General features: G+C 51.2%; 3 protein-coding genes across 3 annotated transcripts; all 3 read right to left on the bottom strand.

Annotated features, from left to right (window-relative positions):
* Positions 1 to 118: 118 nt before the first annotated feature.
* ustA (Ribosomally synthesized cyclic peptide ustiloxin B precursosr) lies at positions 119 to 560 on the bottom strand (the record flags this gene model as incomplete). The annotated part of the gene is made up of 2 exons (XM_032029744.1): positions 119 to 415; positions 492 to 560. The coding sequence occupies 2 exons, from the start codon at positions 558 to 560 to the stop codon at positions 119 to 121; spliced, it is 366 nt and encodes a 121-aa protein (XP_031893145.1).
* Positions 561 to 2,020: 1,460 nt separating this feature from the next.
* CGGC5_v004910 (uncharacterized protein) lies at positions 2,021 to 2,690 on the bottom strand (the record flags this gene model as incomplete). Its single annotated transcript, XM_066151364.1, has 3 exons — positions 2,021 to 2,072; positions 2,130 to 2,149; positions 2,493 to 2,690. The coding sequence occupies 3 exons, from the start codon at positions 2,688 to 2,690 to the stop codon at positions 2,021 to 2,023; spliced, it is 270 nt and encodes an 89-aa protein (XP_066009268.1).
* A 3,049-nt stretch (positions 2,691 to 5,739) lies between these two features.
* CGGC5_v004911 (Vegetative incompatibility protein HET-E-1) lies at positions 5,740 to 9,461 on the bottom strand (the record flags this gene model as incomplete). Its single annotated transcript, XM_066151365.1, has 8 exons — positions 5,740 to 5,761; positions 5,818 to 6,394; positions 6,560 to 6,584; positions 6,637 to 6,866; positions 6,980 to 7,283; positions 7,341 to 8,205; positions 8,254 to 9,037; positions 9,092 to 9,461. The coding sequence occupies 8 exons, from the start codon at positions 9,459 to 9,461 to the stop codon at positions 5,740 to 5,742; spliced, it is 3,177 nt and encodes a 1,058-aa protein (XP_066009267.1).
* Positions 9,462 to 10,412: the final 951 nt, after the last annotated feature.

The following is a 10,412-nucleotide window of genomic DNA, read 5'->3' on the forward strand; positions in this document are numbered from 1 at the left end:
CGATGTTCTTTCTTCTCTTCTATCTAACCAGCCATTCTCCGTTCCTTCACATGACGACAAGTACCAACACGAATGAGATGGTTCGCAAATCCCTAACAGCCAGTGCAAATAACACATCTCACTTGTCGATAGGGATAACATAGTCTGTCGCAGGACTGTTGCCGCCGTCATCAGCGGAGTCTTCTCTCTTGTCGATGGGAATGACATAGTCTGTTGCTGGACTGTCATCCCTTTTGTCAATCGGAATAACGTAGTCGGTTGCCGGGTTTTCATCCCGTTTATCAATGGGAATAACGTAGTCCGTGGCCGGACTCTCATCGCGCTTGTCGATGGGGATCACATAGTCCGTGGCAGGGCTGCTCTCCCCAGACGCAACAGCTTCGTCCCCGTCTCGCTCAACAAGACCGTTGTTGATCTTGACTTCTGTCAGTTATCTTCATAAAGGATTGAGACATATCCTTAATGTCAGGACCAAGCTTGTGTCCACTTACGGACATGTTGGGGAGGGCCAAAGAGCTAATGACAAAAGCCAATACCGCGGTGACGCTAGAGAGCTTCATGATGTCAAGAATATGTAAACTTCGTTTGGTTATGCGTTTGGATGAACTGATCAAACTTGGAATCCGAAATAATGTTCGAGAAGACTTCGAAACTACTCTTCTATGAACCGCTTCTGGCAAAGATCTCTTAAGTATCAGAGCGAGAAATCGGCACAGATATGCCAAGTCCTTCTACTGTATTTTCCGCTCCGTCGCATATGTTGGCGCGAAGCTTCACGTTGGCCACCGGTGTCTGAGGGAACTCCGCTCATTTGCGCTAGCTTCCCGGTGGGATTGCGGCGCCTACACGATTCGTCGATCTTTTCGGGGCGTTAAGAAGTGTGTTCATGACAAGTGATGGCTGGCGCCAAGTCGTTTCACTATTCTAGAGGCGCCAAATGACGCGTTAAACCCTAATCCTGCACGGAGAATAACCCGGTCATGCAGATTAATGTCTCACCCCCAGATTTCCTCCACATGGTCCAAGGTCACTATTCAGGGCTAGTAGACGTCTTACATCGGACATTGAGTATTTGGTTCACCAACTGGTGGACATTTTTGTTTTTTTTTTGCTTCAAATTATCTCCATCCGACGTGTCTGCACATGGGATAACCTGAGATTGCATGAATCATAAAAGCGAGTCTTATTCACGCCATGACTAATTCTATACTATGCTTACCCAAGAATGATTTCCAATCACGCTTGCCATGGTCCCTATTGAGCGCCTGCCATAATGTCTGAAGCATAGAGCAGATACAACGTTGAGTTACGGGTGTAGTTATAGACCCTACTTGACCGGCCGGTTCCCGTAACAGATCTTCTAGCAACTCCCGTTGGGATCCCTCCGCTAGGCTTCCAACCACCAAAGACGGCCAGAGAAGCGATCCTGTCTTCGTTTGCTTTGCTGCGGATAACCATGCTTTCATCGCACGATCAACAGACTGCGAAATTTCAGGGACTCGAGGATTGGCCCCAGAAACGACCACATTCAAATAAACCAACGCTGCGTGTCCGTAGATGCTTGTCAGCTCCCCAGCACGCACATCAAGATTTGAATGCTTCGCATCTGGGTGTAGCTCTCGTTCGATAGAGGACGAAATGTCGTCGCTTCGAGAAACCAAAGCACGGATGCTCAAACCGTTTTGTCTCTCCTGGTCTTTTTTCCACGCATCTAAACTGCTGCAAGCCATGATCACCTTGGGCACCCATGATGCACAGCCTGTTGCTGTCCGAAACATGGAGCAGAAATTGTCGTCTGACAATAGTCTATTGTATAGTTCCATATTGTCAAGCAGCACTCCCTGAAGCGAGCAGGTCAGGATGTCAGTCCAAGCCAGGAGGCATTGTGAATATGCCATGGCCTTGCTGGATGGGAGAAAGAGGTCAGGCCCGACTGAGTGTGGCGAGATGGCCGATGACACAGGTGGCACCGGCATGGCTGATTGGAAATTCTCAATACTTTCAAGGTCTCTCATTGCTGTCAAGGCAGATTTGAAATATTGCTGAGCTTTTGGGGTATCCCCTGAGAGTGTCTATCGGTTGTCAGTTGGTCAGAGTAACCCGTATGAGGGACAGGAAGTTAAACTCACCTCCAAGCGGTATAGATGTACTGCGCAAATTAAAGCTTCCCCAGGAAGATTACCCCAAGAACCTTCCGAGAAGATTTTAGAAGAGCGAGTTCGAAAACTTTGATAGTCGTGATAGGCTGTCGCCCGCAAAACAGATTCTCCTTGTGCGTCATGGTGTTGGCAGTATGCACTTATGCCGATCGCTGCAAAGTAGAAGCCGGGCGACGCCATGAGAGCGGAAAGAAGCCAGCCACGAGGCTGGTTCAGGTGTGGTCCTTGTGCCTGAGAAAAGACATGATCCAAATAGTGCATGACCAGATCCATCTCCCTCTCGGATGACTGATGGGTGAGATGTGGTTCGCAAGTCGCAAGAGAGAACCTCACATTGGGTGTTATAGGTGTAGGGAGAGACCCAGACTGAACGGGGAGGTTGTTCACCTCATGGTGTTCAAAGGTTGACCACTCCTCGCCGAACAAAATCCGATCTAGGTCGACATCAAGAGAGAGGTCGATTTCAACATCAGTGGAGCATGTGCTGAGTGCGCGCTCCAGAGGTGGAGAGATGAGGGAACCAGCATCCATCGAGCTTGCAGAAGTGACAGCCTGCGTTAATTGTACGTGTGGATTGCCGTGGGTGACCGAAGAAATGCGGCGGCGTGGTGCATTTAGCGTCCTCAACTGCAAGCGTATTGCTTCTTGACGTTCCTTCTCGCCCTTGTCCTTCCATTCCGGCTTAGGACCGTAGCCGTGACAGTAGACCTGTCGGTTGACGCAGTTGATACAAGGAGGACCTCCTTCACTGCACCTTTTTCGACGTAAGCGGCATGTCCAGCAACCGCTTCTTCGTCGTTGAATTGGTGCTGGCCCCATACGTTTTTGAGTTGACTAGCTACAATTTGAACGGCAAAGGAACGAGAGAGGCTTCCCGTAGAGCGAGGTGGAGGAGAAACCCATGTATAAATGCGGGAATGTTTTTCTTTCTCAACGTACTGGCATAGGGGTTGTTATGGATTACTTCGCAAATAATCAGAGGTTAGGCGAGTGCAGCTAAATGCCATTGTGATTCACGGAGCTCCATGAGTAAGTAGCCGGTGCCTGATGCACAATTACCCGAGGAAACTTTAAGACGGAAAAATGGGGTTTTGCTGTGGGAAGCTAGGCCGCTGTGCGATATAATCGGACTGGAATCGCGGGGTAATGCCAGTGTCTTTGGTGGGCCGGGTGTTTCAACAAACTTGACACCATTTTTGACGGCCTTCACAATTGTCGCGCTCACTACATAGTGTGATGTTCCACGGAAATTCAGAGTCAGGGCTATAAGATTCGTTTCGTGTATGCGAAGGTTTTACAGTCCTTACAACTTCCCTCCGGTTTGAGGCTGAAATGCCTGCGAGCTTAAAGCCAACCAGCAAAACGTCGGGTGGCAGTCACAGCTGAACAGGCACACGGTTCATCGTTTGTTTGACAGGGCTTTGACAGAGGAACCTACGTGTTCAAGCCTCAGTCACTCACATCCTGATCTTCCTCAGTCTTCCAAACAGAAGTCAATCAAGTCCATCGAACCCCATAAGCTTCCTCTCGATGGCAAAAAGTGTCGTTCAACAGAGCCTGGTTGAAGGCCAGCTCTCCGGCTCGTCACTCATGGCATCCCATCGATTGATCAAGCCCCAGATCGGGTTTTTGTCAGATTTCTTGCCGTTCCATGGAACACTGTCGATCTTATGGTTCATCCGGTCAAGCCACGATTCAGTGTCGATGGGTGGTGGCCCGTTCTCGGTTCGAGGGCTGCGCCGTCGTCGTCGAGTCAACCAGTAGCCGATTCGCGACGGACGACGTGGCAATCACCTGCGAACTTGAACTGGGGACATTAGCATATTTCTCTTAAATGACACTGTATTTCTAAATTTTCAGGAGCTACTACCTGAAGACCATATCGTATCGCTATTTTTTCGAAACGTCAGTTCTCCTTGACGCCAGACAACTATTGTCCTGGGGCTTAGGACAGACGTCTTACCTTCAGTTAAAGCATATTCTCAGAGAGGAAAGCATATTCTCAGAGAGGTCACAATAAGCTTGTTCATTTGTGACTATGAAACGCGATAGTTGCTTGTCGGCCTTCTCCACGCCTCCCCAAAGTCGTCTATCCACGCTGATCGCACTCCGTTGTGCCGCTTCTGCCGGCATACTGCGGCATTCCTTCAACTCTTGATGTTCTTTCCGTAAGGTAGATCACAAGTAGACTTTCCGGACCTTGGTGTCACCCAACCTGCAGAAAGAACGGAATATCAAGTGAATGATTGATTTGAGCCCGCGACTTTGCTAGAGATACGGACTCGTAGCTACTACATGGATAACACGCCCTGATTCACACCCCATGCACAAGACTGAACCACTTGTGGCCGAGGCTGTTGGTCTGTACTCATCAGGGACCCAAATGATCTTCATCTTCCCTTCCATAATCCAAGCGCGGTCGGAACTTATACCAATTCCACTAATTGATGGAAACGATGCCATCTCTCCACGTGAATGTGACTCGGCTGCCAAAGAGTCTGTCAATACGTCAACAGCACCGAAGTCCGTAAATATCCGAGCGGTGGAACATGGGTCGCATGCAAGATATCGCGTGTAACCCAAACCGAGTGTCTGTAGAGCTACGCCCGTAACTGCGTCCCAGAGCCGCACCGTCTTATCAGCCGACACCGATGCTACGATCTGGCCATCCGGCGAGAACGTCACGTTAGCAACCCCTTCCTCATGACCCACGAGCGTCTGTAAGGCTAAGCCCGTAGCTGTTTCCCACAGGCGTACGGTTTTATCGAGCGATGCTGATGCGGCCACCTGGCCACCTGGAGAGAACGCCACGTTATAGATTAGTTCTCTATGGCCCTCAAGCCTGTGCAGAGCCGCGCCTGTGGCTCCATCCCATAGCCGTACCGTCATATCAGTTGATGCTGATGCTACTAGCCGGCTATCTGGTGAGAACGTCGCTGCGAAAATTATATTCTCATGGCCCTCAAGCCTCCTCAGGGCTGCGCCTGAAGTTACGTCCCAGAGCCACACTGTTGTGTACGACGTTGACGCTATCACCTGGCCATCCGGCGAAAAGGCTACCCTGTTTACATGGCGCACATGGCCATCGAGTGTGTGCTGAGCTGCTCCTGTGGCTACATCCCAGAGTTGCACTTTCTTGTCCTCCAATGCTACCGCCATCATACGGCTATTTGGTGAGAAGGCTGCCGCGTAAATCACACTATGACTATCAAATGTCTTTAAGGCTGCGCCTGTAGCTGCGTCCCAGAGCTGCATTGCCCCCTCTTCTAATGCTGAGGCCAGTATCTGGCTGTCTGGCGAGAAGGCCACTGCATGGATCGCAGTTTGGCCAGGAAGCGTCCGCAAGGCTGTGCCTGTAGCTGCGTCCCAGAGCCGCAGTGTCCTATCGCCTGATATTGACGCCACCATGTGGCCGTCCATCGAGAATATGACTTCGCGGACCACATGATCCTCCTTGAGCGTCCGAAGAGCTGCACCTGTTGCAGCGTCCCAAAGTCTTACTGTTTCATCATGCGAACCTGACGCCACTACTTGGCCATCTGGCGAGAAGGCTACTGCGCGGACTGCATCTCTATGGCCCTCAAGCTTGTGCTGAATTGCCCCTGTAGTTGTGTTCCATAGCTGCACTATCGTGTTGTTTGATGCTGACGCCACTAACTGACCGTTTGGCGAGAAGGTTACGGCGTTGACTATAGATGTGTGGCCTTTGAGCGTCTGCCGGAGCGCGCCCGTGTTCACATCCCACAGCCGCACCGTTTCGTCGGTCGACCCTGACGCAACGACTCGGCCATCCGGCGAGAAGGCCACTATGGTAACCCAACCTTCGTGGCCCTCAAACGTCTGGCGGGCTGCGCCTGTAGCAGCATCCCAGAGCCGCGCTGTCCGATCGAACGACCCTGAGGCCACTAACTGACTGTCTGGCGAAAAGGCTACTGTAAAGACTGAAGACGTGTGGCCTTTGAGCGTATGCTTTATCCCGCCCGTAGTCACGTCCCACAGCCGCACCGTTGCGTCGTGCGACGCTGACGCAACGAGTCGACCATCTAGAGAAAAGGCCACCGCGGAACCCTCGAGCTTCTGCCAGACTGCGCCTGTGGCTACATCCCAGAGCCGCACTGTTCTATCGCTTGACGCCGACGCCACCAACTGACCGTCCGGCGAGAAGGCTACGTCGATGACCGAAGATGTGTGGCCCTTGAGCGTCTGCCGATGCGCATCCCAATCCAATTTCACGCCTTGAACACGGGGCAGATTTCTTAGACATGGGCTCCAGCATCTCTGCCTTACAGTACTTGCAACTGGTAGGAACAAAATCAAACCCCCACAGATCTGAAGTGGCATCCGCTCAATCATGGATCCAAAACTTCCTATGACCTTGCTGGCATCTTTTGCGAACTCACCCAGTTCAGCAAGTGTCTCAGAGCGCTGCTTTTAAAGGGATCAGCTTATGTATAGCACAAGAACACCTTTAACTGACCTGACACATCTTAGCAATTTGCTGAATTGCGGCGGCTCCATCCGACATTTTGCCCAGGAGTGCCAATATTTCTAACCAGTGAAGGAAGTGCTCGTAGAGGAACTCGCAGATGTCATCTCCCAGAGACCATTCACTTTGTTGTAAATGATAAACCCAGTAAAGGCAAGCATACCCGAGATCGGCGGGGATATGTGTGTCAATCAAGTCTTGGTTAATCTCGTCTCCTTGTACTGCGGGCTTGTCAATGCCACAAATGTCCCGTCTGAGCCCTGCTTTCATACGTTGGATATGCATTGTGCGGCTAGCATGGCATGTGTTGCTGTTCCGTTTACGATATGCTTACCGTTGCCTGTATCATCGGAGTGCAGAAGAAAATCGCTAAACGATTTGTGCAGCAATCGGATGGGGCGATGACGTTCGGGGGGTATTTCCAGCACTGCATGTAACTCGAGGAGCCACCAGTTGACGTCATCAATGTCCATACCCAGGAGAGCGGTAAGTGAGGCAGCAGAGAGCGGGGTAGCAAGAAGAACAAGAGCCCCAAGGAACTTTAGCTGCTGGTCAGAGTCTGCTTCCTCGTCGCTAAGTATCTGGCGGAGAATAGGATCGTAGATCTGATATAGCTGGGACTTCCCCTCTTCGCATTGCTTAAGCCATAGCTTTAGCTATTTCTTCGGGTTGCTTGGGCGTTTCTCGTCAAAGACGAAACGGTAAAGAGTAGCGGCGTAGATGAAGAGGGGTTCAGGGGTCGTGGCTAGTTGAACCATGCGAGCCAGATCTTCATCGGCAGGCCACGGATTTTGCTGCACCTTGCGCCTCTTTTTGATTTCTGCGAATTTGACCATCAGGAAGGTCTGGATGTCGGACTTGGCATCTTCACAGAATTCGCGGTGAAGCTCAAACTTTCGAGCATTTTTGTGACTGATGAAGGGCTCAAATGCCCCGTTGACCTCGGATGCGAACCTGCTCGTGAACAGAACACGCAAGTGTACTGTGCGGATGTCCCGAAGCTTGTCCAGTAGTGTTATGACCTGTGATAGATGCTCAGGGCGCTCACATTCATCTAAAGCATCGATGACGATAACCATAGGCTGTCGGCTGCTATGGACGGATTCGAGAGCTATGAGGGGATTCATGATAAGCTTGTCAAACTGCGTCGTAAGGCCCCTCTCTCCGATGGCATCTCCGTCCATACCGTCGATCGAGCGCCGAAGATGCTCTTGAAAGTAGGGAATCGTATCAGCCAACTGCACAGCAATAGTGGCGAATAATCGACTTGTGTCATTGCGGCCCTTTTCTCCTCTTTTGAAGAAGTAACCAGCAGCAAGTTGTTTCCGCTTAGCCCAAGAGTCTGTAATGGTCCGTGCAACGGTGGACTTGCCGGTCCCCGCCGGGCCCACAAGCCAGAAGAACGGTTCGCCAGAGTCATCGTTTGCCCAGTTGTATATCAATTCCTGAACGCGGACCCGAGTACCGTTCTCACATCTCGGCCTGTCTTGCACATCCGCACTGTCGAAGCGCGCCTCGTTCACAACGCAAAGGTCGAGAGGGCGACTGTTGAACATTTCGCTACTATGCGTCAGCAGACTGTCTGCATTCAGGCACAAGAGAACGCACATCTGGAGCTGAAGCTGCTCTGCCGAAATGTCGCGGTGTTCCCTTGAAACATCGAGATGATCCTGCGTAACCGATAGAAGCGAATGCATGTCATTGTAGTTTTGCTGTGCGACTTTGCTGATGGCTTCTAGGGTATTCCGCGAAGCAATGCTATTCAGAGTGTTTGATTCTTCTCGTATGATTTGCTCTCGTTCTTGTATATTGGAAATCATCCTTTTCCAATCGTCGTATTGAATAACATCGCGACTCATGTTAGCAAGCCATTTCCGGTAGAATCGGATGACGGTCTTGATCTGAAACTCAAGGATATGTCGGTAGAGATCGACGATATGGCCGTGGAACTCCGCCTTTGGTCCTGTTTCGAGCAGGTTTTCTGGCCATAGAAGACGTTCAAGTTGGACGTAGTATGGAAGACGAGAGGCGACATACGACAAGCCGCCACGGTTGGCTTCCTCTGCTGCACTTGGATTGGTGAAGACTGGTAGTAAGACACATATGCCGGCCCAGACGAGGGACGCTTCGGAAGACGCCTTGACAGCCTCACCAATAATACCTTTCATAGTCTGCACGAATTGAGCAGTCTGTTGAACCTGGTCCCTCAGGATAAATTGGTGCCCAAACAGAGTGTATCTCGTTCGCTTATCATCAGCGCGTCGAAGGCCTCGATCGGTGATTGTCTGGAGTTGAGCATAACGCTTGTCGGGATAAGTATCGATTCGGTTGTCATGTCGGCGTTCGTCATCGTGCTGTTGACAAGATCCTTGCATCCCGAGCGCGCTAGCCTCTGAAAAGGAGTCAGCCTGTACATATCCTGTCACAGTGTATCAGGAAGGCATACCTTCTAGCTCTTGGGAAAGAAGTATCTCGTACTGCTCCACTAACTGTGCATCTTCTTGCCGCAGAGCTTCGTAAGCACGGCTCCAAAGCAAAGATGTGTCGCTTGTCGGCGACGTTGTCGGCTGCGGCTGCTCAGTTGCGCGTGGTGATGGACTTGGACTTCGACCGTGCATCAAGGATCGTCGTGGCTCAGTGACTGTGATCGGTTCAGAATCATCCGCTGAGTCTCGTTGACTGACGGCAGACGATGCACCGTCGGATGGCGCCGGCGTGTGGGCGGTTCGGTCATGGCGAGCACGTTGTACATCCGTACTGCCGCTACTGGAGCGTGATGATGGCTTCAAGCGTTGCAGGACTTTCGAGAACCCCATGTTGTGCGTCAATTCATTTGTGGCTAGAGGCGTAAGAGGCCGCAAAGAATCTGGCTGCGTTTTCGTCAGTTGATCGACCCCGCGAAATGAGTGAAGTATCCATGAAGGAGAGACTGGAGCAATGCGGGTCTACGGCACAGCGTCAGCTCAGCCAATCGCGCAGCGCTGGGCGTGAGAACCATCTCAGTCAATTTGCGCTGATCGTGGTCCTTTCGTGCTTTGTGCCTTCTGTCCTCTCTTTTATATTTATAGGAGTTTGTGGACTCCATGTTCACTAATAAGCTGTAATTATCTACATCATAAGCACGTTAGATAGATGTTCAGAGACGAGCGGCTGCTAAAATAAAAGAGTAATGCGTGTTTAATGCCTATTGATTTTTGTGCGTTGGACCATTACTTTGATAGGAAATACGTCTTGGTCGATGTGAAAGACAGACGACAGTACTTTGCGATGCGACGATGAATTCACGACGTTGCTGTTGCTGCACTGGGCACAAGACGAACCACGCTCGGTCGCGGGAGCTGAACCGCCCGCCCGGTGCGCCGTCTTCTCGCCGCCTCGCCGAACCCAGCCGCCGGCCTTCAGCTTCGGATGAGGCAAAGATCTGTTGTCTGATCATGCCGATCCCACTCCGTTGCGCCGCTTCCACCGGCATCCTGCCGCATTCCTTCGACCTTTCTGGTCTTTTTTGCACTTCTCACAAATCTCGAATTATCTGGTTCCGTGGTTCCACGCAGTCAATATGAGCAATATCGAAGCGAACCCTGGCTGGATCAAAAAGGCTAGCCTACCGCAGTAGTTAGCCCCCGAACGGATGGCATCCCCGGTGGAGCACGAATGGGGCATTCACAACGCCCCATCAGCCATGTTACGATGCGTTGGAACTGGGTAGCATTACCTTTCACATCAACATATCAAATAATGTCTGGAATCAGGGGTCCTTCTTCGCT

Source organism: Colletotrichum fructicola (genome assembly GCF_000319635.2).
Source record: "Colletotrichum fructicola Nara gc5 chromosome Unknown KSG_Nara_v1_contig03, whole genome shotgun sequence".
Taxonomy (NCBI): Eukaryota; Fungi; Ascomycota; class Sordariomycetes; order Glomerellales; family Glomerellaceae; genus Colletotrichum; species Colletotrichum fructicola.